At 34.0% G+C, this 27,957-nt stretch overlaps 1 protein-coding gene across 4 annotated transcripts; it reads left to right on the top strand.

Annotated features, from left to right (window-relative positions):
- On the top strand, nucleotides 1-27,649 carry mgrn1a (mahogunin, ring finger 1a). Of its 4 annotated transcripts, NM_199879.2 has the most exon segments (20): nucleotides 1-140; nucleotides 215-431; nucleotides 739-857; nucleotides 1,370-1,458; nucleotides 3,295-3,441; nucleotides 4,631-4,748; nucleotides 4,894-4,960; nucleotides 5,050-5,093; nucleotides 5,534-5,581; nucleotides 6,514-6,582; nucleotides 6,695-6,854; nucleotides 13,314-13,426; nucleotides 15,828-16,039; nucleotides 16,135-16,249; nucleotides 20,552-20,597; nucleotides 22,478-22,594; nucleotides 24,679-24,721; nucleotides 26,314-26,711; nucleotides 26,860-26,865; nucleotides 27,042-27,649. In NM_199879.2, coding segments are annotated over 16 exon segments (1,590 nt in total). In that variant the 5' UTR covers nucleotides 1-140; nucleotides 215-343; the 3' UTR covers nucleotides 24,717-24,721; nucleotides 26,314-26,711; nucleotides 26,860-26,865; nucleotides 27,042-27,649.
- Nucleotides 27,650-27,957: the final 308 nt, after the last annotated feature.

The following is a 27,957-nucleotide window of genomic DNA, read 5'->3' on the forward strand; positions in this document are numbered from 1 at the left end:
CATCATCCTCGGGAAATCCCATCTCGCGAGAATATGGGTTCCCCAGTAGAGAGTCTTTTTCGTTAGTCTTGTTGTTTTTGTTTATATTTCATTCACCGAGAAAAACGTCGTTTATTTGTCGTCTGCGTATGGGTTCAGAGGTTTGTATAAACCAGTCTGTTTTTTTCCGAAACGCCAAAACGTAGAATCAGAAGTTTATTCCTTTTGTTTGCAGTTCTTCTTGACGCCAGAGATGGAAATGTGTCCGTAGTAGCGGAGAAACAAACGGCATCCAGCTAACTGTCCAAAACAAACCTGCGTTTACCCACATATATCGTTCTCCAGCAACTCTTTACGTCTAAACATGGGTTCAATACTGAGCAGGAGGATTGCTGGAGTTGAAGACATCGATATTCAGGCCAATTCTGCGTACAGATATCCTCCAAAATCAGGTAAAATGTCACTTAAGTAAAGTGTCGACAAATGTTAGCTTTACTAACGTTACAAGTTAGCTTATACGATTAGTGCGTGTTTTAGGATTTTCTGGTGTCATAAATCTACTTTTGCACGTTATTGGTGTTTGTTACATTTTGTACTTTTTCATTAGAAAAATCTGGTAATAACTGGGCTTTATCTCCTACTTTGGTTGTGTACAGAATATATATTAATTTGAAAAGTGTTTATTTTCCAGCTCTATCTTAGCATCATATCCATTCTAGGTTATAATCTCTATTAATAATAACGTTACCATTGTTGCAGGAAATTATTTCACTAGCCATTTCTTCATGGGAGGAGAAAAGTTTGACACACCCCATCCAGAGGGATATCTTTTTGGAGAAAACATGGACTTGAATTTCCTAGGAAACAGGCCTGTACAGGTGACCAAATGAAACGACAACAAAACTATAAACAGCCTGAAGTTTTACATCGTCTTTTAGGGCTGCACGATATTGGAAATATCAGACATTGCAATATTTTCTTTTGCTGCCATTATATATTGCGATAGAAATATAATTTCACCAGATGATTTGAAAAGCTCTATTTGTAAAGAGTTCATTAATTTAGATTGACAGTGTTAATCAGGCATTTTTCTATGCTGTGCAGCTGCATAATTTATTGTAAAATACAAGCAAAAATGAATAGATAAACAATGTTTAATGGTTTTGAGTCTTAACAGTGTTCAAGTACAGTAATTGAACCATCAAATGTAAAATAACATGGTCATCATTGTATAAATAATAAAGTAATATCTTTATTATTTATTCTTTAATAGATAATGCAATCTTGTGATGTGACTATAGCAGATACACACATTGCGATACTGATGCTCAAACAATATATTGTTTAGCCCTGTCATCCTTACTTAAATGCATTATCCTGTTTTCCACAGTTTCCCTATGTAACTCCAGCAGCACATGAGCCTGTGAAGACCCTGCGGAGTTTGGTGAATATCAGGAAGGATTCCTTACGGCTTGTCAGGTGTGTATATGATCATGCCTTTAAAGTGCCTGGGAAATGAAATGAAGTTTTTAGATGTTAGCATCAGTCTATTGGGTTTAAGATAATCTATAGGTGAGTGTGCTCCAAAACAGTGACAAAATTGGTATTAAGTAGATATTATCATCCAAAGTTCGCAGTTTGTCACTTCCCCCCCCGCTTGTTAAGTGTGACGTCACGCGAAGCGGCTTCCGGGTCCAACCGCTCTATTCAACTGAATGGGGAGACTCATGAAATGGTAATAATAAACGTTTACAAAGTGATTTAATACTTTCGAAAGTCACGATTGCAATATATATGTCCATGCCTCATAGCCGATGGCCAGAAAGTGATTCATTGTTTTATAAATTGTTAAATTTTTGGTATTTGTTATGCAGCAAGTCCAGAGATTGTTGTGTCATAAATTGTTGTATCATAAACGAATGATTTCTCCACTCAACTGAATGGCGGCTTGGACCCGGAAACAGTATTACGTAAGTCACAAACACGTCACCACTTATAAAGGGGATATGGATCAGTGATTTATTATTTTTTTTCTTTTACATCATCTCATTCTTTAGTTTCTCACCAAATCTTCTGACCAATCTAGTGCTCTTTAGTATCTAACATGTGCCATCTCTTCAAGGCGTTTTTAATTTCAAGACTTTTCATTTGATGCGCCTGAACTCAACCGCTTTCTGTGGCAGAGCTGTCATTGGCTGTCTTTAAAAAAAAGGGGAGGGGCTACTTCGTCTCACCAAGGTTTTCATGTTTTTGTTGAAATGGTCACATTGAACAAAATTGCACATTTCAAAAGCACATCACCAGATCTTTTAGAAATTTCTGATGACGAAATACAATACAAAATACAAATATGCACTACTGTACAAAAGTCTTAGTCCACTAGTATTTTCACCAACATAAGCTATTTTAAGTCACTTATTCCAAACTTTTGCTGTAGTGTGTCAGTAGAAAATATCAGATTTTATTTTCAAACATTTTTTTTGTTATAATCCAGCAAGATTTTTTTAGGCGTAAAGCAGTCAGTGCTTCACACAGAGATTTAATCTCAGCATCATCTAGTCCATCTGAAAAGACAAACTGAGTCTGACTAAATCCTGTAAACTACATGAAAATGTATGCACAAGTGTACATAGGACTAGAGCAGTTATAAATGCACATTGATAATGATGAGATCAGATCTCTGTGTGAAACACTGGCTGCTCTGAGACTGCTTTTGCATAAAAAAAAAAAAAATTTAAATTATTACAATTACCAGGAAAAATAATGTTTGAAAATGTAAACTGATATTTGACAAACCACCTGTAGGAAGCACTCTTTCCTCTCTATATGCACCAGATGCCTTCTTCTAAAAAACTCCATGTTACTCATTAAGATTCCACAAATGTTTACTTTTAAAAGCACTACGAATCATATTGTACTACCTGCTCTTTAACCTTAAATACTTCATTTGCACACTATTTTGCACACACTTTAACAATATTATGTAAAGTACTTGTATAGTGTTAGGTTATTTGTATTGTCAACTGTTCATAGTATATGTTCAGTTAGATTATCGCTTCAGTACACAAAAAAGAAATAGAATACATATTACTTTTTTGAAAAAGTACATTATACTGTATAACTAGATTAACCATGTATATACTTGTTAGCTTTACTGTCTACCATACTCATACCTTAACTTTTTTTATTTTGATTGTAATGTAATCAGCGCACCATTTGTAAAGCTGCTTTGGAACAATAATTCTTGTTATATGATTATTAGTTGGTGAAAATAGTGACCCAAGACTTTTTTTTAACCTTACTTTTTGTTTGCAGATATAAGGATGATTCTGACAGCACACCAGAAGACACAGGAGATCCCAGGGTGCTTTATAGTGTTGAATTCTGCTTTGATACTGATGCCAGAGTGGCGATTACATTATACTGTCAAGCCTTTGAGGAGTTTGCCAACGGAATGGCAATGTAAGTTTCCACTGTGTGGAGTTTCTGCAGTTTATGAATTGTAAACTAGTGGTTTTGTGCTCAGTTTTGTAACTAATGCTGATTTCTGACTGCATGATTTTCAAAGTAGTCCTGTCACAATGTTTTCACACTGCATGACCATCTGGGTTAGCTTTCGGTCACTGCTGTGTTTACATTGCAAAATGGATTGGCGACAGAGTGTTTCACAAAGCATGACTTTACAATAGAAAAAAATCGTCGACAACTTCGTCTTGGTGTGCAAATTAACATCTCGCACCCAAACAACATGAAAGTAGTGACATGGAACCAACATGAGGGCACATAGTATATCTTTTCTTTATGTTAATGAGAAAGAAGCCTTTAGATGTGTAGAAATGTACTTATGTTGCTCACCTGGCTTTTGAAGGGAATTATCAATTTCTCTCCAACTTTTTTTCATTTTTGAACCGGTTGTGATATTGCTCAGATTACACCTCAAACAGACACAGGTGCTCTTACTAAATTTCCATGAGTTTTTCCTCCATTTCTTGAATCCAAATAGACTAAAAAGAAACCTTTTTTTCAAACGAAGCCATGCTTGTTGATATTGTGTTCTATACCTTCATAACTCCTCCCTCAGCTTCCTGCTGGCCTGGCTGCTCCTTTTTTATTGGCTGTAGGTAATTGCCAATGTTATTTTCAATCAGAACACAATTTACACTGCAAAATTGTGCAGACAGCTCTAGATATTTAGCATGCCAAATATCTCACAGGTCTTTAATAGTTGACACTGTGTATTGTTACTCACGTGAAGGAGCACCGATTTGCCTGTGATTTTGTGCATTTGTCAACGATTTTTTACAACCTGTCGGCGAGTCAAAATCGGGGCTAAAATTATACCGTCTGAACATGACATCAGTGATTAGTTATGTAGAAACTTGAGTTTCTTGTGATTGATAGCCTCGGTTTCTTTAAAGTCCCACTTGTGCCAATGGAGCCCAGTGAAACATAACCCTTTGTTATCTAGGCGTCTACACACTCCACTACATAGCAACTAGATTATTTGCTTAGAAAAAAGGTACAACTATTACTCGATCTTTTTGCAAAAGATTATTCCCTTTTACAATGGTACCATGGTTTTAATGTACATTACTCATAGCTGACACTCTCAGATGTGTTGATGACAATTGCTACTATTTTCTTTTTAAAGATACAGTGCCAAGAGCCCTTCAATGGTGTCAGAGACGGTCCATTATAAGAGGGGGATAAATCAGCAATTTTCTCTGCCATCCTTCAAAATTGATTTCACCAAATGGAAGCCTGAAGAGGTGTGATTTTTCTATGATTACATTTCTCTAGATGATTAGAAACTGGTTTGCATCTGTGCAGTCTCATCAAGGCAGACTTTTAAAATATGTATATTTATAATTAATATAAAAGCTATTATTAATAGTTAGTCATATTTTTTTGTAGCTGAACTTCGATCTGGACAAAGGAGTTTTTCCTTTGGTGGTCCAAGCAATAGTGGATGATGGAGATGGTCGGTGTAAAATCTTTTATAATAAAATACACTTAGTTTTGGTTATGTGTTATCTGTCTCCTCATAAAAAAATATATTTTCTTTTCCAGATGTCACTGGGCATGCACACGTTCTCTTGGCAGCATTTGAAAGGGTGTGTATTTCTTCAGATTTGTTTTTAGCTCAAGAATGTTAGCTGGACTCTTGCTGGATTTTGCAAGCCTTCGGTCATGTTTTACAACATTGAGTCAGTCATTAACCAGGCAGCATTTTATACAGTTAGGAAAGTTTGACATTTATAGTTCCCATCATCATGGAAAATTTGTAAATATCATTTGAAAGTTTATTTTGGTTGTGTTATTTAATGAAATATTTAACCTTATAAATATTAGCACTTGCCAGAAAAAGTCTGGGAAAAGAATGGAAACCTTAAAATATTTTGGATATTATAAACACTGTGTGTAGTGAGATTAATACACTGATACATTTTTAATACGCACTATAATATAAGTCATTTGATCTCTCACATTTTTAAAGCACAAAATCCAGCTTGTTGTTTCTATGGTAGTAATATGTATATTCCTTAATTTACAGCATGTTGATGGCAGTTTCTCAGTGAAGCCTTTGAAACAGAAGCAAATTGTAAGTATTGTGGATCATATTTCTCATTGTTGAATGTTAAGGCCATTATAAACTCAGCTGTTTTTTTAAACATTCTTCACTAATAAACATTGACCTTTTGGTTAGCGTTACACTTCAATTGCAACTATAAATCAGCACTTCAGTGTAATTGGTTTATTTCTCAGTTTCATTTGAAGTAATCCAGGGCCTCAAAGTAGTGGTTTCCAACCATTTTAGCCTGGAGAACCCCTATTTTAACATTCATAATACTCAACGATCCCTCAAACCCTTTAAAAAAAAGGAGAAATGCACTACGACTACATACATTTGACTTATACTGTTATCTTGTACATTTAAAACATTTCTACATTTTAAAAAAAATCTGTTTTTTAATCTTTAAGTTATTTTATAAGTTTTTTGTGCAATAAGCAATAGTAAAACTCAGTCTTATTTTTGCATTGATCTAAAAGAAAGAAAATGTTTATCCATTTTACATGAGGCGTTATTTTATCAGGAAGATAAAATGAATTGAACTGTCATTAAGGTTTTTCTCGAGACAATCGGTTTCCTTCTTATAATTTCACTTTGCACTCAGTTCAAGCTTCTTCATCAAACCTCAAACATTAATTAATTTTGCTGATTCCCTCCTAAGTCTTTGTAACCACTTCCTTCAAGCAACAAAACCTTCTCATTTGACAGTATATTTATGATTGTGACAGTGTTTTTTTCGTAATTGTCTACCTCATTAAACCAACAGACTCAAAGCTTTGATCCGTCCACACTCAATTACAGCAATCAAATGTCAAAGCAATAATCAGACCATGTCACTTCATAAAACAAATAATCGTCATTTTGATCTGTGCTGTGACGTTTCTCAAATCACATGCTTATCCTTTTATGAAGGTAGTTTTATCTTTGATTGAAAAATAAATACGAACACAATAATCCTCCAGGTGGACCGTGTGAGTTATCTGCTGCAGGAGATTTACGGCATTGAAAACCGGAACAACCAGGAGACAAAGGTAAATGATGACTCTATGCCAGAGGATGTTGCACAAATGAGATGACTGACTGGTAATAGGATATTTCCTGTGTCTGATTTCATGTACTGTTTGTTTTGTCTTCTCTCTGCAGTCCACAGAGGATGAGAACAGTGACAACAGCAGCGAGTGTGTGGTTTGTTTATCAGACCTGCGTGACACACTCATTCTTCCCTGCAGGCACCTGTGTCTGTGCAATGCCTGCGCCGACACACTGCGTTACCAGGCCAACAACTGCCCGATCTGTCGACTCCGTAAGTGCTCATTAATCAATGCCTCAGCTTCCTGTATTCTTCTGCTATTATTATTCAGATGGGTTCCGCTTAGTGAGTGGGTATGGCCATAAAGATAAAAGACTGTGCTGTGATTTAAAAACAAAACAATCTGATATGGGGCTGATTTGCTATAGTGGTTTTATTCCTCTTTTCATTGTTCTTCTTGGTAATGAATACTGTCAGTAGTGTATCATTGATCGCTCAGGCATTGCAGATCATATGACTGTTAGAGAACAGAGCCATCTGCTGGGGTTGCCTGGTAATTGTTATTATTAGGTTGATCATAATGTTATCAAATTTGGACCCACAAGGGCTGCAAGGAAGTGTCTGAGGGGGAAATTGTGTATATAACTGTAATAATTAAATTAGTAAGTTATTATTACTATTATTATAACCTTTATTTTTCCAGGAGAGACACATTGAGATTAAAAATCTCTTTTACAAGAGCGTCCTGGCCAAGATTAGGCGATACAGGTTACATGGTTCTAACAAACAAAAAACAACTGACAGTTAACATGAGTCACACATTGACAAACAAACAATTCAAAACATCGAAAATCTTGTGTTTCAATTTCTATATCATTTCCACTCTTTTTAAAAGCATTTAGAGAAATCAATTCTTTAAGCTGCTACTTTGTTTGTAGATTATTCCATGCAAAAGTTGCTCCGTATTTAAAAGCCTTTTTTTTCTATCTCAGTCTGCACTTTAGGAAGAGACAGTAAATAAATATCCTGTGACCGAAGGCCATAGCTAAGGACAGGTTTTTTTACAAATGTAATTCTGGAGAAATGATGGGAGTAAACCCAGTATAGATTTGTCAATGCTTGAGCCTACAAATGGACAAAGCAGACCAACCTACCCTAATATACAACACACAATGATGAGGAAGAGATTTAAATTAGTTTTAAATCTTAGAGCACCATGGTAAACAGTATCCAATGCATGCACACTCTGAGACGAAGCATGCATTTATATAACATCACTGTAGTCCAACATCGACATAAATGTTGCATCAACCAGCTTCTTTTTAGCATCAAAATAAAAATCGCTAAAAATCACTTTTAATTTTTTCACCAATTGCTGAATGATAGTACTAAAAGAAAGTGTATCATCATACTGGGACACCTATTCAATCTCTGCGCCATGAGTAGTAGTAATGGAACCCAGCTTTTGCTTAGTTTCTTTTGAATTTGAAAATAACATAAGTTTTGTTTTAACGGCATTTAAAACTAGTTTTAACTCAGATAAATTACATTGAAGCACATTAAAAGCTATCTGTAGTTGAGAAAGGGCCAGGGTCACTTGGTGATTTCCGAAAATCTCATATATGTTAATAAACTATTAAAATTACTGTTTTATCCAGAACCTATAGAAGATAAAAATAGTATTCAAGTGTTGAATAAAAACAACAACAACATGCAAATTAAAAAAAATCATCAGCCTTTCAATTTAATTTTTTTTCTATTGGATTGCAACCCCTTACTTTATTATTCACAACACAGAAATGGGATTAGTTGCAACAGATTAATTTACAGCACGATGTTCAACTTTTACGGCACTGGTACATTAAAAATAAGTCACGACTGAACATAGAGGATGATCTCCAAGTGGAGGTCTCCAAAATTAAACAAAGAATAGTCTTGTGGTGTAAACATTCTGCCTGCCTCTCTCATTAGTCCTTTAACTGCCCCACCAACAAAAAAAAATTTAATTGCACTTCTGAACTTCGAATGTCGCTAGTTAACCTACTCAGTGCATTTTTTTTTTCAACACATCCCTTAATTTCTAAAAGATCAACCTCTGCCAAATAGTAGATATGTCATTTTATGGTAAAAGAGCTGGAATTAATACATATTTATGAAAAATCTGAAAAATATGAAGTGTACGAACAATTTATTTAAAAACATAATCAAAATAAAACATTTTTTGAATACTAAAAAGTCTTTATTTTTTAAAGTATGCCATCAAATATTACAGATTGTCATTTAACATGTTTTCTTGTTTATTTTTTTTTTACAATAAAGCCAAAATCAAGTGTAATAGTGCAACAGGATTGTTTGTTTGTTTGTTTTTTGCGAACCAACAGTGCTGTGTGTGTCAACCATTATTTAAATCAGTCATTCTTTACATGACGTTAACAGTAGCTGCTTTTCCACTATCGTGCCAAACCGTTCTAAGAACACTTCGGTACGGTTACGGTTGTTTCTCCACTGAGCCTGGAACGGCGCGGCACGATTACAAACCGTTCTCAGCCCGGAATTCTCGGCACGGTTAGACAACCGTGCTGAACTGTGCTGACAGATTCTGTGTGTTGACGTCGCGACTCGGTTGCTAAGCTACCACAGCTGGCTCAGCAGAAGCGCGCTAGTCATCAGACATCCTCAGTAAACTACAGTACATTTAATATAAAATAATGATCCAGGTCTAAACGATACAGTTTGAAAAAGGTGGATGATTTCCTAAATTAATAATGTTAGTGGTTCGTATGGGATTACATAGAGAGCATAGAGCAGTCTCTGGCAGAGAAGTGAATAACTCATCACATTCTTACGAAGATATTTTATTCATTAAAGTTATTATTTTATTGACTTGAATACAGACCTACTTCGCCTGCTGAATGTGAGTTTATTGCACGCAGCGCTGTATTTCACAGCACAAAACTCGCTCTGATCTGGGAGAGACATGCCAGCGACTTGCGCTGCTGACTTTTTTTTCCTGCTGCGCATCGAATAAAGCGAATAAAGTCACGCTTAGCATCGTCGATGTCCAAATTCCACAACAACATCACGATATATATATCCATGGAACACGAACTTGCAGACTCTTTTAACAACGAGGAAATAATTGCACTTTTTAATTCAAAGCCAGGACAGCTTGTTAATACCGGCGAGACCACCTAAAGGACGGTGTGTTGTAATGTCGGCCGTCCAAAAGACATTGCTTGAAAGCTTTACGGAGCGGCACTGTAACTGTCCAAGGTACTGTTGTATGATTTATATTATAGCATATGCACTAATAAACAAGTCAAAAGAATGAATGAATTAAATAAATATGGATTCTTAAATGTCAGTATTGCTTTTACTCAAAAAATATCAATACGCTTTGACAAATGTTTTATAAAAAATAAAATAAGCAATTTTCATCATTTCAGCTCTAGATAATTATATGATTCAGTTATACATAAGTTATATGACATTTATGAGGCATGTAACATGTTTCTGTGTTTTAGTTTTTTGTGGTGATCTTTAATATAGCTACGCAAATATTTTCATAAACGTCTAGCAATAATTCGCCTACAGCTTGTTAGTTAATTATGAACACAAAAATAATTATTATAATAAAAATAAAATGATCAAAATAAAAAGATAATAGAGCAGCATTTTGCTAAATATAATAGTGCTTTAAATGCTTTAAATCCTGCAATATATGTGTTGTTTCATATTCGTTTTTTTTTCACTTGCTGCATTCGTTATTTAATGTTTGAATACTAAAACAAATAACAGCCATCGCTTAATTGGTTTCATTTTACCATCAAAATGTAGTATATTTTATATCATTATCAACTTTTGATATAAAAACGCAGTGTAATTTAATTAATTGTTAAAAATGAAATCATTTAAGTGCTGTGTTTTTATTAGTGAAAGTGCCCGCTCACCTTTGACAAGGCCTGACAAAATTACATTTCTGCCACTATAATACAAATGCACTATTATTGTTGTCTTATCATTGTTTATTTTTCTGTTATGTTCAGAGATTTTAAATATTATTTATTTCCCCTCCAATTATTTTTAATCATCACGTTACATTTTGGTAATTTTCCCTCCAAATAAAATTTTGCCAGAGCTGCGCAACATATAAATAAATAAGGGTGCACATTTAGCACCCCTATTTTATAGAGCGGCATAACAGTGTTTAGTCACATGGTTGCTTTTGCTTTTATGAAAAAAAAAATAGTTTCGGCTCTTATTTAACTTTAGTTGAACAAAGTGAGCCGTTTACATTGCGTTACCAAGGCAACTACTGATGCCTTTTGTGTAATGTTTTAAAGAGCTTTGTCGCAGCACGACAGTGGAAAATGAAACCGTATCCGTGCTGTCTGGCCCGGTTTGGCACGGAATGGAACAGTTCTGTTTAAAGAACAATTCAGCACGATAGTGGAAAAGCGGCTAGTAATTATTCAAAATTGTCAAAATAAGGTCAACCATTTGGTAGAGCAGGCATTTAAAGGACTAAGTGAGGTTAATATTAAAGTGAATGAATAATTACTATGATGAAAAAAATGATATGGTCGTTAGACTGTAAAATTATTTTGTGTTGTCAAAATGCTTGTGTTTATATAGTTCCTATTGGTGAATGTGAGTCGTGTGCAGTGTTTGTATATTTATAACCACCTCCGAGGATAGTGGGGGTCGCGAGTCACTGGGATTTTTATTTTTAGTGGTCACAAGCTGAAAAGTTTGGGAACCCCTGTCTTAAATGAGGGTTTTAGGGATGGGCAGTATTTATGATTTAAGTATTTCAAATATGTAGTTTAAATACTAAATAGTGTTTTGTAATTTGTATTTTGATAAGGTTTATGAAAATGGGGTCATATTTTGTATCAAAATACTTAAGTGTCTTGTTTTTTTGTATTTTTAAAAATCCTGCAAGATGTCTACATGATGACATCATAAAAATGCGGCCCCAGATTGATGCTTTCTCTGTTATTTTCCTAAGCTTGAGATCAGAACAGAAAATTGATCAAGTAGGGGGTCAATGCTCGGAGTATGAATGGAAAATTTGCAAAACACATAAAGAAAATAACAGACAAATGGCAGGGATGTATTTAAGTGCAAGTCAACAATCATTGAAAATAGTATACTGCACAATGCCAAGATCAGGCATATGTAATGGCAATATGGTGTACAATTAGGCATCCGCATCTTTGCTTAAGAAATGGATGAAATAAAATATCAGTCCTTAAGAACAGGATGTGGAACCTTCAACACATCATTCTCAGTCTCAGTGCTGCAGGTGGAAATTCGGACGAACTTTAGAATAATAAAACAGCTAAAGATGGTGTACTGGTGTTCACTAACGGGGTAAACTGAGACTCTTTCTAGTTTAAGAAGAATTGAAATAAAACCTTGGGAGAATGAGTAAGTTGCATATATAATAGTAGTTTTGGATGAATTACTGATGCCAAGAAAATAAGACAAAAACACAAAAATAAGTCCTACAGTGGCTGACTTAAACTTGCTCAGAGAAAAGCTCTTTTTATTAAAGATTGTTTACTTCAAATCAGTTTAATGATAAAGGTATTGATCAAATATGCCTGTTGATAGAAGGTTTATGGAGAAATGTTATACTCTCTTAAAAAAGTATTTTGTAGTATTTTCAAAACACAAAATGTGATGCATGTAAAATTGAGGTGTTTGGTATTTTATTTTAAAATACATTTCAATTTAATTTCAATGTATTTTTATGCATTTTAAAGGATGAAAACTGTCTGCAGTAATCACAAAATATTTGAACAAGCTACTTGTTCACACTAAAATGTCAGAAAACAAATTACTTGCATATACACAGAACATTGTTAAATCTCTGAAACAATTATTTTAATAATCATATTTTGTATTTCGGTCACACTTTACAAGAAGGTTTCATTAGTTAATTTAATTACTAACATTAACTAATTATGAACAATACATTTACAGCATTTATTAAGTGTTTCCTAATGCATTATTAACAACCAAATTCTTACTTGTTTACCTTAATGCATCATGAGTTAACATGAACTAACAATGTACAACAATTTACATTATCTAACATTAACTGACATGAACAGATACTGTAATAAATGTACTGTGTTATTATTTGTTCATGATAGTAAATGCATTAACTAACATTAACTAATACAACCTTATTGTTAGGTATTACCATTATTTTACAGTCAGCACTACAGTGCTAAAATGCATTTACACATTTATCTATTTAGGGCACTGTCATCAAACGTTGAAAAAAGAATGAAAACATCTTTTTTATATATCAAGATTATATTAAGCTATGAATTATTTGACATCAACTGATTGTTTATATTTATTTTGTATTTCTAAAGAAAAGGCATGAAAACATATTTTCATGGATAACGGACGAGGAAACATGTTTAGAAATGTAGAAACTATACAAACTTCGCTGACATGAGTTGGTAAGCTTTTGTGTATATGTGTAAATCAGGTTTCTGCCCTTTAGAACTTCTTCTCTGTCAGAATTTGCACTGATTTCGCTTCAACAGTAACACCAGCTGGGCAAATATTTACTCCTCTTTGTCGCCAAATGAATCTAGTAACATTTAAGCTCACCCATGTGAAGATGCAGCACCTGTGTTTGTTTATGCACTCTGCACTTGTTTGTGTTCCTTTTTTCCCTCAAATGACCTTTTCCTCTCCCTGCTCCAGCATTCAGAGCCCTGCTCCAGATCCGAGCAGTGAGGAAGAAAACAGCCGCCACTCTCTCCCCGGTGTCCTTCAGTCCAGTGCTGTCCCAGAGCTCTGACCATACTGAGCATTCGGTAAAATGAGCGTGTGCTTGTCTAATTGTTAATATATCATTTATTCTGCTGTACTGTGTTACTAGAACGGCAATATTGATTTTGCCATATGAAATCTTGCTTTTGATTCCAGTACGGCTATAATTGAACTTTTTTTGGCTTAAAGGGCACCTATGATGAAAATCATCCTTTGTAACTGTGTAGGTATAGTGTCCATAGTCATATTGGGGTGATATAAAGACATTTTACATTTCACCCACCGATTTGATTGAAAGATGCATATTAACTTCTCTTCAAAGTAACATAATCATATCCACAAGATAGGATGTGTGCAAAGTAACTGGGCTTAAAAAATCTGTTGAGCTGGCTGTGATTCATCAATCATCATCAAACGTGATCAAGAATGTGTTTTACAAGTTTAAAACAGTGTAATTAATTACAGCAATTATACCGTCTTTATCACCACAGCTGCATAGTGTCAGTACAATTACAAAAGAAGACACTTCAAACTTGGTTTGTGGACGTTAATTCAGGTTTATTTTGTACATCAACATAACAGATCTCCATACAGTAGGGCATATCAACACGTATCCTATCACATTTGCTGTGCAAAAATAGTGGAAAGTTAAACACGCGCTGTGTATGTGTGTCTGCTGTGTGTGTCTGTGTGTGCATGTGTATGCGTAATATTTGTAACGACATTGTGTGTGACTCTTTGTTGCAACACGACAACAAATACATCAAATAATCATTGGTAAAGTTCTTACTGTAGTATTTCTCTCAAACGCTACGTGAGATCTGCTTCCTTTATGTCTGTCACCGTGCTGTTTATCTGATGCAGCCGGAGATTTGAGGTACACTTTGACAGGCATGTGGGAACGGTGGGCAGGGAGAACTAGCATTAAAGGCACAGGCAACAAAAACAGCTACTTTGTATTCAGAGCAGAAAATTTCAATGTTCTAAAAGGTATAATAAATAATCTGATACGTGTTTTGAGCTGAAACTTTACAGACGCATTGTGGAGACACAAAAGACAGATCTTAAATCTTGAAAAGGGGGTAAATAGGTGTTCTTTAAGCAGTTTTAGTAAATTCTACTGGTCTGTTTTAGGTTTTCTTGGCATGAGGTGAAAGTTTGGGATTGTTGATATTTTTAAAAAAAAAACTTTTTTATTTGAGAATGAGTTTCTTTTGCATTAAACGAGAGCATTGTATCATTTGGTCAAAAATACAGTCAAAACTCAAAAAAATAAATAAACTTTTTTGGTTTAAGTATTAATATTGGTTTAATAATATTATTATTTAATAACGGTTAAAAAATCATGTAATGGTAAAGCTGTGTTTTCAGCATCAATACTCCTGTATTCAGTGTTACATTTTTCTTCAGAATAATTATAATTTGCTAATTTGGAAGCTCAAGACATTTATTATCATTATTTAAATTCAACTAAACTAAAAGTGTTTCAGGGGTAATTGATGTGTCTGTTCCCTTTGAACAATGATTCATGAAGATGTACAAAAAAATCATAGGTCACTCACAAATTTTTTGACTTATCGGATGCCTTGGGTTTTTGGACTTTTTGAAAAAAGTTATACCACTTAAAAAAATTTTTGAATATGTTGTTGAAAAACAACAGCATTTAATTGTAATAGAGAGATGTATACATACTTTTACATTTTAGTCAATTTTTTTTCAATTGAGGGTGACCATAATTGGGGGTCCCTAGGCATTTTAAAGACCAAATCCTTTGTCTGCAAATAATCACATAACATTTAAACATGTTGCCTATGAAACAATCCTTTTAATAATCATATTTATTATGTCAGTCAAACTTTACAATTTAGTAGATCTAAAGCTGAAAAAGAACAGCATTGAATTGTAATAGATATAAAATGAAATGTCTGTTTTCACTTTACTGATACCAAACTGTTGAATCACGCTATTTGTTGTCAGATAAAAACAACTCTTAACTTATTAGTTCTATGCTCTTTAAATTATGGAAAGACGAAATTCAGACCTTTAATTTCCATTTCGGTCAATTTAGAAAGTGCAATTAAACACAACTAATGCTGACCCATGTGCTGTACAGAATAGATAAATAGTAAAGAAATTTTAAAATAAAACATGAAACCGAGACAGCATAAAACAAATAGAAATGATTTTAGTCTAGGTTTAAAAAAAATAGATAGTGTTGGAGCCTTTCTAATTTCCACAGAAAGGCTGATGGAACATTTTGGAACAAAAGCTCTATTACCCCCTCCATTTTTATTTTCTGCTTCAGGGAACCACCAATATCCTTAAGCTGGCTAACCTAATAGCTCATGTAGTTTGGTGTTTTGTCAGAGATATGAACGATGTAATAACTCAAAAAAACACAATAAGAGAAGTTTTTTAACAATACTTTTCTTTTTTGAATTTCAGAATGCAGACAACATTCCTCCTGGCTATGAGCCCATCTCCCTGCTGGAGGCCCTCAACGGTGTGCAACCCGTGTCTCCTTCAATCCCATCAGCCCCTCTATATGAGGAGATCCAGTTTTCGGGAGAGATGGGAGATCCTCTCAACCTGACCGGCCGGCAACAGAATGGAGATCCTGGAGCTCTGAAGGGCAAAGGTAGCAAGTCACCTGATGGGTAGGTTTTATAACTGTATTAATACTTTTGCTAATGAAAATAAAAATGCAAATGCAGTTTTTGATATGTTATTTATGTGTGTTTGTTGCTTCCAGGTCTGTACGTTCTCCCTCGTCCCCCATTCAGGAGGAGGAAGACGAGGAGAGGCTGTCGGAGCTCTCTGATGCACAGCCGCAATCTGTTTTGCCCTGTAGTCTCAGTCCCTCTGAGGTCAGTCACTGTCACGTCACAAATAATGAGCTGTGGAATATCAATGTAATGTTTTACGATAAATTGAAAGGCTGATGCCAATAATTCGGCATAGATTCATAATTATAAACTACACAGTTATAAAAAAGTTATTGAATCATGTCAAACATATTAATGGAGCGTTTTATTGCAAATAATGTACCCCTTTATTGTATACAGTTAAAGTCAGAATTGTTAACCTCTTTTGTTTTCTTTTTTTAAATATTTCACAAATGATGTTTACAGAGCAAGGACATTTTCACAGTATGTCTGATAATATTTTTTTTTTTCTGGAGAAAGTCTTATTTGTTTTATTTCAGCTAGAATAAAAGCAGTTTTAAATTTTTTAAACACCATTTTAAGAACAAAAGTATTAGCCCCTTTTAAGCAATATATATTTTTCGATAGTCTACAGAACAAACCATCGTTATACAATGACGTGCCTAATTACTCTAACTTGTCTAGTAAACCCAATAAACCTAGTTAGGCCCATAAATGTCACTTTAAGCTGTATAGAAGTGTCTTGAAAAATATCTAGTAAAATATTAATTACTGTCATTATGGCAAGGATAAAATAAATCAGTTATTAGATATGAGTTATTAAAACTATTATGCTTAGAAATGTGTTGAAAAAAATCTTATTTCCGTTTAACAGAAATTGAGGGAAAAATAACAAGGGCTAATAATTCTGACTTCAACTGTATTTATTCAGTTAATTAATGTTTATATTCCCTATCATATAATATTAAAGCAGATGAATCAAACCCAAACGATTTCCTAAATAACCTACACTTTACATGCAACTTTTTAAATTACATGGCACAAATTTGCACACATATTTTTGTTTGTTTTTCTTGATATTAAATGTGTGTGATACTAAAATGTGCTTTACTTGGGCTCAGAATCCTTATGCACATATAGAGACCTCTCTTGATCTTGAAATTGGATGGGTATAAATGAACTGGTTGTTGAAAACACTTTTTATATTTTATTTATATATATATATATATATATATATATATATATATATATATATATATATATATATATATATATATATATATATATATATATATATATATATATATATATATATACATTTCATCTCAAAATGTAAAAAAAAATGTATTACAGGGTTTATGAGTCCTATATAACAGTGCAAGTGTAGCACACAATGGCAATGCTACAGATTACAATTAGTAGTGTTCGTTTATTTCCTTTATTAACATTTTACATTGTATTTTTGACCTGTTGTTAACTGTTAGATGATAAAATTAGGATATCAAGTGAATATCAAATAGTAGCATTAACAATAGAGTCATATCACGTGCCTGTAGTAGCCTACCACTATGAATGGAGAGGGGAAAAAATTAAAAGTATAGTAGTATATATTTTAATATGTTAACCATATATTTTGTTGTTCATTTACAAAGGAATGGTTTTTATTGTTGGGCTAGTAGGTTATACACATTAATGTTTACCCTTTATAGTTTTGAATGATGTCTTGTGCATATTTGTACAATAAAAATTGATGTTTAATTTGGCCTGTAATGATGGTAATCGTAGAATCCACCTTGCGGTTGTGAAGTTTTACCGAAACACAAGTAGAGTACAAAGCCTCATGTAGCATACAGATAAAATAATTTGTATACTGACTAAGATATCTAGCTTACTTAAATTTGCATATAGCGTTGGATCAGAAGATCTGAATAATATCTGTTTAACAGAGACACATCTTTGTGGCTAAATGTAAATAAAACAGTTTGAACAAATCAGATAGCTGTACGATCAGAGAAAACACATGAAGTGACCAGGTGTAACCAGGTCTATGAGATTCTGAATTAAGTTTGTCATCTGTTTTAAAGTAAACAAGCATTAAGTTTAAAAAGAAAATCTGAAGTGCTACAATAAGTGTGTAATTAATACACTTCAGACTAATACACTTCATTATTTATTTTTCTATATTGAATTTTAAATAGGGCGACAGGGTGGTGTAGTGGGTAGCATGTTCGCCTCACAGCAAGAAGGTCGCTGGTTTGAGCTGGGTCATTTGGCATTTCTGTGTGGAGTTTGCATGTTCTCCCTGTGTTCGCGTGGATTTTCTCCAGGTGCTCCGGTTTCCCTCACAAGTTGAAAGACGTTCTATAGGTGAATTGGGTATGCTAAAACTGACCGTAGTGTATGAGTGTGTGAATGAGTGTTTATGAATGTTTCCCAGTGATGGGTTGCAGCTGGAAGGGCATCCACTGCATAAAACATATGCTGGATAAGTTGGTGGTTTATTCTGCTGTGGCCACCCCAGAATAATAAAGGGCTGAAAAGCTGAAAAGGAAATGAGTGAATGAACTTTTAATGTCTTCTGTTAGATTAACTTTTTATTTGCTTTTTTATTTTTGCTTTGTAATATTGTTTTGTTGTTCTTTGTGCTGTTCTTCTTGTTATTTACAATTAGTTTTTACTTTGAACAGTTTAAATTGAATTGTTAAGATAAAACCAGATAAATTGTAGTGAAGTATAACTCACTTTACAAGTCATGTTCATATAGACTATTTCAATGTGCTCATGTCATTGGCCCATGATTATTTCCTGCTTGTTATTAAATTATTTCATAACTGACTGTAACAATAGGCAATTCAATCATATCTCATATGTTAAAACAGCTATCATAACATTATTTATCAGTATGTGGGTCTTTTTGCATTCTCGAAAGCTATAGAAATTAAATATGTAATATAGGAAATACGTTGGGACCACTGTTTTTGTTTGCATCCCTCAAAATGGTATATATTTGTATTTTACACATTCTTAAACCATTTTATCCCCCACTCCAAAACAAAGCCTTTCAATTAAAAAAGAAATCCTGCAATATTCCAGAAATAATGTAGAATACAACATTTTGGATTTCATTGTGAATTTAACATTGATGCTATTAATATTGAAACAGTGAGAATGTGCATTATATATGATCGCTCAGTAACTATTTATGTAATTACAATATATAAGAGTCACCGTAAAATAAAGTGCCGTTTTTTTTCACCAGTGTGCTTTTCACTTGTAAGTGCAAAACATAATAACTTGACTTCTGGTTTATCGTTTGGAAAAGTGACAGAAGATAGACTTTTCTGATGAATCAATTGTTGAACTGCATCCCAATAATCACAAATTCTGCAGAAGACCTGTTTAAACCCGCATGGACTCAAGATTCTCACAGAAATCAATCAAGTTTGATGAAGGAAAAGTCATGGTTTGGGATTACATTCAGTATGGGGGTCTGCGAGAGATCTGCAGAGTGGATGACAACATCAACAGCCTGAGGTATCAAGACATTTGTGCTGCCCATTACATTACAAACCACATGAAAGGGCAATGTCTTCAGCAGGATAGCGCTCCTTCTCATACTTCAGCCTCCATATCAAAGGAAAGCAAAGAAGGTCAATGTGCTCCAGGATTGGCCAGCCCAGTCACCAGAGCTGAACATTATTAAGCATGTCTGGGGTAAGAGGAGGTATTGAAAATGAATCCAAAGAATCTTGATGACCTCTGGCAGTCCTGCAAGAACACTTTTTTTCGCCATTCTAGATGACTTTATTAATATGTTATTCATGTCATTGCAGAGATGTATGGATGCAGTCATTCAAGCACATGGAAGTCATACACAATATAAATTATTTTTCAACTGCACCATGACTTTATAACCTATACTGTTCATTATTTCTGTTAAGTATCAAGATTTTGTCTAAGCAACCTACAGGCCTATTAGACCTTACTCTCATAATTGAATAATTAAAAATCAAGGCATAATGAATATGTTTTTTTTTTGTTTTTTGCTAAAATAAGTGTAATCTAGAGGCTTTTGCCTTTCATAAAAGCCACTTCTGATACAAATGATCAACTAGAAGTCAAGTTTTTATTCGTTGTTTACAAAACTTGGATAGGCAACAAGACTTTTTTCAGGTAGTGTAAGCTTCTGCTCTAATTTTCTTACATTTGGCCTTTAAATGATCTGCCTGATGATTTGTGTAAACAATATACAATGGTTTCTTTAGAAATGCATTTTTCTGTAATGTTTCATTGTGTTGTGTGTAATTCATGCTATGGATAAGCTGACTGTTTGATACTATTAGTTTTGCATAGACCTGTGGTTTTTACCTGGTTGCACATGACTGATGAAGACATGCAAATTAGTGAATGTCCTACACTGTTGTGTCTGTTCATTGTTTCCCACAACATTGACCACAGCCTGTCCTGTAACCTGTCAACTCATCGTAGTTTATTTCCTAACAGGACACAGTAGAGGGTGTGACTGCCAAACCTGGCTTACCAAATTCAGGTTAGCAAACTCCATGTGCAAATCTCTATTAACATAATGTTTTTGACATTACTGCAAAGTTTGTATGCGTGTTTGACAACCGGTCAAAGGTTTCGGTTAAGAATTATTTTTTTTACATTTTATCTATTCTGCAAAAATACAATTAAAATAGTGAAATAATAGTGCAGTTAAAGTGCAATTTATTCCTGTGATTTAAAGCTGAATTTTCAGCATTACTCCAGTCTTCAGTGTCACATGATCCTTTAAAAATCTTTATATTATCATGATCTGCTGGTCAAGAAACAATCATTTTTATTAGTGTTGGAACATTTTTGGACTGCTTCATATTTTTGTGGAAACTAATTTAGTACCATTTAAAAGTAAGATAAAGAATGTTGACTTGTATGTCTGTTGGACACATTAAATTAGTCAAGAGGGAATTTAAAGACATTGTAATATAATATAATGTAAAATATATATTTCATAAAAAAACAATAATAATATATTTCAAATTGCTCAGAATACAAAAAAAAAAGTGAAATTTCCATGAAACTAAAGCAAGACATTTTTTTTCAACATTAATTATAAAAATCATTATTAATGATTGGATGTCAATCATAACTGCTCATAACCTAAAGTGATTATTTCTGAATGGTCATGTGACTGGAGAAATGATAACAATTAAGCTTGGAATCACAGGAAGTGCTTTCCATACATAGACTCTACTTAGACGGGCTGCCCAGGTAAATAAACACCCGCCATTACATGGCAACAATTATTATTATTATTTTTTAGCTATTATTATTATCCTTTTACACTTTTTTTTATATATATCCACCCAAGATAACCAAATATCTGCGATCGATTAACCAGTGGAAAATTGTTTCTAGTGTACCGTTTCGTAGGCTACTGCTGGTTCTGTGTGTGCAAAAACTGTAAACACTCCCACAGACAGTCACATGCTCTGCAGACCCACAGAGACGCACCTTTTTAGCACCTAAAACATGCATCCGGCTGGGGTTTCTAAATCACCTAATGTCCGATATTTGGCTTTCACTTTCAAAAGTTGTCATTAATTGTATCCGTTTTAACATTACCTTTTTATTTAAACATACTTTCACTTGGTTTCGTTGCTGATTGAGCACACACAGCCATGAAAGCGAGAGAAATATTTCATTAAGAAAACAAATAGAAACAAATAATTCATTCTTAAATCTAAACGACTCAGAAAAACTTTACTATATACTCGAAGGGGACGAAATGATATCTAAACTGACTGCTTATAATTAATATATATTTTTAGAGATATTGTCTGTTTTTATTCCTTTTTTCTGTCATTTATTTCTCATTTGCTGTATATTTTCTTAATTTGATGATGTTAATATTTTACATAGGCTATTTTATACATGTCTAAAATGCTTTGGCAATACTGTACAAAATCATACCAATAAAGCAACCTGAACTTGAGAGAGAGAGTGTAGGTCACTCGGCAGAACTACAGTTCGAACCGCTGTGGTTAAAACCCATTCTTACAAGAGAGAGAAACAAATAACAATAAAAATAAAACAATTAAACGGTAAAAAAAAATCTTTTTTTTCTGTTTTTCACATGTAATTGACCATTTATGCGTTGTGGGTAAAAGGTATGTTTCAATCTGACTACCACCGCAAGTATATTTCAACCCTGTGGGAAGCATTGACAGGGATAAATTACATTTGTAACTACATTAAATAATTTATTGGTTGTTTCAAACCGTAATAATAATTCACAGTTTTACAGATGTCCTGTGCTTTGGATCACATAAATGCATAACAGAAGTCTTACTGATCCTGAACTTTTGACTGGTAGTGCGTGTGAAACTCAGACTTGACTTGAATTCTTTATTCATGTCATGATGTCAGGTTCCGAGAGCCGATCGCTGGGTGTGTCTGTGAGTGAAATCCTCCAGGACTGTCACAGTGAGCGCAGCAGCCTGAGCCAGTCAGAAAGTGACCCCTCTGCAGATCTGGCCCTGCCTGGTGAGCCACTAACATGAACACACATACACGCACACACATGCAGGACCCTGACAAGACTGCCTATAGAAGTTACTATTATAAAAGCAGTTCTTCCGAGTCTGCTTTTGCAGGCAGGGTGTCTTTCATGTGCTGATAAAACCTTGTACTGTTGACTTTGAGAAAATGCAAAACTGCAAAGCCGGAGCAAGCAAATTTTTCAGCATGTTTGGCAGAACTGATGCTGTGCTGTGAGATCCTTCTCTGTTATTGCTGCCTTTTTGCTTAATTTCTACCTTTTAAGTAAGTTTTCCATTGTTTAAAAGCATTTTTGCTATTTTCTGGTTGTATTTCAGCCCTTTTCACATAATAGTTTAACCGTTCTCTGTTCTTAAGTGCAGTGTTTATTCAAATATTCATTGGATAGATGTGAATAATTCCCCTGACATTTTGATTATTATTGTGGATGTTAAATTAAACAAAGAAAATGCTAAGATTTCTCTTTCACCTATGATGAAAATCAACCTTGTAAGCTGTCTGTACAGAACTGTGTGCAGTTATAATGTGTCCACATCATATTGAAGTGATATAAGCACAAAAAGTCTCTTTTTATTTATTTTTTTAATTTCCTGACATTAAAATAGGATCCAAATCCCTCCTATTTTAAGGTCCATCGCAACATGACATAGAAATGCGGTTTCCCCACCCACCAAATTTATTGATATTAACATGTGTATTAACATGTCTCCGTCTCCGTAACGTGTATAATAAACATGATCATTAAATGTGGTCAAGAATGAGTTTTACAAGATTAAAGCGTTTCTAAAACATTGGATGTTTGTAATAAATATAGTTAAATCACTGTAGTTTATCACCACACCCTCTAAGTGTCAGTAAAATTATAAAAGAAGATTTGGTTTGTGGACTTAAATCAGGTTTATTTTGTAAATTAACATAATGGATGTCCATACAGCAGTGGATGTTAACATGTGCAAAAACAGTGCAAAGCCAAACGTGTGTGCGCGCACACAAGCAATCTTTATAAAGACATTTGTGTGTGACTCATCATTGCAGAAGGGCTTAAATTAACTCCACATCAGATAAAACAAATAACCATTGGGAAAGTTCTTACTGTAGTAAGGGAGATCTGTTTTATTCTAGTCTGTCAGTGTGCTGTTCGTCTATGTGAAGGCTATGGCTCTGACACACACATGGGAACGGTGGGCTGGGAGAACCAGCTCATTCGCATTAAAAGGCACAGGCAAAAAATACAGCTTCAATGTTATAACAGCTCAAATTTCCCAGATTTGAAAAGGTATAGTAAATAACCAGAAGGGTATTTTGAGCTGAAACTTTACAGACACATTTTGGAGACACAACAGATTTATATTAAATCTTGAAAAAGGGTTCAAATAGATGCCCTTTAATTAAGTTTACTTTTAATTGTACTAGTAATTGAACTAGATCATTTAATTTCATAATAAATGCTTTGAATTTTTCTTTTTATATTTATGTATCAATATTCACCTATTTCTAAGAAGAATAATTTTTTTTTTGCTATAGAAGTCCATTTTTACCACATAAGAAAAAAATATCCATACTATTTTTGTTTAGAATCTTCTGCATAATCAATCAAGATCGATTGACTTGTTCACTCTGCAGGCTTACTGTTACTTTATCTGTAGCTGTCTTTCTGTTTCAACTGAGAAATTCTACACATTTATTACATTTAAACTAAAAGTGCTGCTTTATATTTAATACAATTCCCATTATAAATGGTCTTTTGGATTAAAATGGTTTCTCACATAATACTAAAAATGAATTGAAGAGGTTCAGTATAAAACTGTAAATCTTCCTTGTTCTTGTAATTTTAGAGCAGTTGCTTTAGTACTTTATGACTAAAGCAGCAACATTCACCAAGTCATGAAACATACTAGCCAGGTGTTAAGATGACCTTAATACTATAATATATAAAGTGTGTTTTTTTTCTTGTGTGTCAGAAATGGGCTTCCAATCTGATATTGTGTGTTTTATGCATGTGTTATGCTGTGCTGTCTCCTAACCCTCTCTCTTTCTTACTGAACTTGGCTTGCTCTTAACACACATAGCGTCTGAGTCGTGGTCCACTGCTGTAGAGGAGTGTTGACTCGGGTAGGTCATCACTCTCATAGATAAATCAATCTTTTGACCCATTGTTCGTTTACACATTATATGCACAGTTACATATTTTCTAATGGTTTTTATTCAAAAGCTTGAATGTCTAGCATCTACTGTATGATGGAAACTTCTTCTTAAAGGTCCAGTGAAGGGCTTTTGAAATGAACATTTTTGTTTCAATGTTTGACAATCTCAAGTGAAACGTGAAGACAGGGTGGGACATAGAGTAGGTCCTCTCCTTTTAAAAAAAAAAAACAGCCAAGAGTGTTTTGTTTTGTCACATCTTATGACATGAAGAAAAATCATTCAATCATTTAAGTGGAAGTGACAAACTGCAAGCTTTGGATGTTTTATCAGTTTTATATCTTCCAAACACAAATTTTTTCACTGTTTTTGAGCACACTTGTTATAGATGTCTTTAAAACTTACAATACCCTTACTAACATCTAAAAAACTTTATTTTAATTTTATGGGACATTTAATTCTTATACTTCTGCGTTGAGTGATTGTCATACCCTATGGCATATACCTTGCACTTAGCCCGCACCATTGTGAGCATTTGTTCTTCCGTTCTGTTTGTGCTGTTCTGTCAATAACACATCTAAAATCCAACTAGCCATGCTGTTTGTATTGTTCCTCTGTGTCGAGTTTCTTTGCCGGTATTTTGTTTTAAACCAAAATTTTCAATTTTAAAGCTGAAAAAGTTTATACAACATGAAGCTTGTCAAATTCTTGTTTTTCACTTGAATCCAGTTGCGTTTTTACCACCTACTGAATAATAACCTTCTGACCTGCCAGTGGCATTTCTTGTAAAATAAAGAGAACTTGTATCTTAATTTAGTTTTAGTCTATTAACTCAAAGATAATTTGAACAATTTTGAAAACCAGTAGCTATTAACTTCCATAGTTTTTAAAAGTAATATTATTTCTTCTTTTGTAGAAAGAAAAGAAATTAGTGTTTGGAACCACCTGAGTGTGAGTAAATGTTCAGTTCTTTGGTGGAACTATGCCTTAAAGGATTAGCTCAACGTGAGATGATAATATCGAGTAGCACATTTTAGACACAGTATGTTGTATATTTATTTTTTCTTTTATTTGAGTCGGCGCCAGTGGTCTAGTGGTTAGTATGCGACATATGCACTCTGGTGCTTACGGCGACCCGAGTTCGATTTCCACCTTGTGGTCCTATGGCGATCCTTCCCCTTTCTCTGTTCCCCATTCTTTCATGTCAATACTCTTTACTGTTCTGTCCATTAAAGTTGAAAACACAGAAAAAAATATTTTTTAAAAAAGGAAAAGAAAAACAGTTAGCTAAAGAAAAAAAATACCATCAAATATATATTTTTAATGATCTTTTTGTTTTTAATTATCCACTTATAAAGTTTTCTCCTAAATGAATTGCTTTAATGAAATCTCAAACACAAAGTCAGGGACTTGCCACCACCTACTGGCGGTTTTTGTGTCATTTATTAATCCATGACTATTACCAAATTACATTATCTCATAAACATAAAGATAGTATGTTTTCCTCTATCATGCACCTCAATCTTTTTGCCTCAATCTCCGTCCGGTCTTCACTTCCTCAGGGTCATCAGAGTCCATAGAGAGCCTGAAGAGTCAGAGCACCAACAGCTCCAGTCAGCCTCTGCTCTGCCTCCCCAGCAGCCTGCGCATGGAGGATGAACACCTCACATCATAAACACTCAAATCACTCTACTCCCAATCCTGGACACTATTGTTCAATCAAGACATTTTGAGTACCACAATCAAAGTCTTACGTTGAAAAGTTCAAGACATTTCACTGTTACAGGAAGTCTACATGCTAGCTTAAAGGAACACTTAAAAAAAAAGTTTACTTTACAAGTCTCTACAGTTAAACATTTGAGTTTTACTATTTTGAAATGGTCTGTGTCTAGCTGGAGATTTTTTAGCTTAGCATAAATCTTTGATTCAGATTAGACCATTAGCATCTCACTAAAAAAATGTAAAAAATGAGTTTAGATCATTTTCCAGGAACTGTACTCTCATTCTGGTGTAATAATCAAGAATCCCTGCTGACTAGCTGGGCAATCTTTTCAGGTGCTGCACAATATTGTATAATATATCCATGGTGTAACGGTATGGCTGCAAAGTTTTTTGAATATTACACTAGAATTTAAGTATCATTCCTAGCTCTCAGCCTATGTAACTACAGAAAGTCGAGCTTTAAATAGAAAATGTATCTTTTTAATTTTGGAAAATGTGAAGCTAATGGTCTAATCCGATTCAATGATTTATGCTAGGCTAAAAGTGCTCCTGCCAGAAATGGCAATAGGCTGAATTCTTTCAAAAATGATGAAACTCAGCTGTTTAACTGGGGAGGTGAAATGGGTCTATTTCCCACAGAGATCTACAGTGTTCCTTAAAAAAATAAAGATAAAAATCAAATGTAAAAACCGTCAAACCTGGGCTTTTAGAGTCAAAAACATTTCAGTGGTTTAAAATATTTTCATAGGTGCCCAATCTTTTTGAGGTATGCAGCATAATGGTGATTTTAAGACTGTGTACTTGATTTATTCTTATTGTTTTTTGTAAAATCAGCAAGTAAACACTAAGTGCATCAGATTGCAGTCTAGTACAGACACATAGTATAATCATTTATCCAGTTGAAGTAATTCTCTACGTCTGTATCTTCTATATTTGTTTTGTGCCTTACATTACTGTGTGGCTGTCCCTTTGTCCTCCCTTCAAACCATGCAATGTGGGAAGCTGTAGCACTTCTTGAAGCTTTAATGAGTAGTTTATAGAGGGATCCGCCATCATTTACAAACATATCTGATGCTTTTAGTGAATTCTCTGCTGCTTATCTATGTGATGCACCTTTAAAAGTTATGTATATTTGTATGTAGTCAAATCGTTTTATCATAAAGTGTTGTACACTAATGCCAGTCGCTGTGGTTATTTATTGAAAATGCATAAATTATGTAAAGATCCTGCTCATCTGTGTAAATCCATATTCTAATAGCTGGGTCGTTCCTTGTAGTTGGTACTTTCTAAACTCTTATAAAAGAAATTTTTGTATGTGAAAAGTAGGCAAAATATTTTGGAATAGTTTATACTATTGTTCAGATAGTTCAAAATAGTTTAAAGAGGACCAAATATGCTTAAATAGGGCTATTAAATGCTGTTATTTAAGATGAATTCAAATAAAGGTTGTTGATCAATTTTAAGGCAATGATATCGTGATCTTA

Source organism: Danio rerio, chromosome 12 (genome assembly GCF_049306965.1).
Source record: "Danio rerio strain Tuebingen ecotype United States chromosome 12, GRCz12tu, whole genome shotgun sequence".
NCBI classification, from domain to species: domain Eukaryota; kingdom Metazoa; phylum Chordata; class Actinopteri; order Cypriniformes; family Danionidae; genus Danio; species Danio rerio.

Coding starts and splice junctions, on each gene's coding strand:
- mgrn1a (XM_073917922.1), top strand. CDS start 344: ATGGGTTCAATACTGAGCAGGAGGATTGCTGGAGTTGAAGACATCGAT. Junction 3,442..4,630: donor TTTGCCAACGGAATGGCAAT/GTAAGTTTCCAC, acceptor TTCTTTTTAAAG/ATACAGTGCCAAGAGCCCTT. Junction 13,427..15,827: donor CTGACCATACTGAGCATTCG/GTAAAATGAGCG, acceptor TTTGAATTTCAG/AATGCAGACAACATTCCTCC.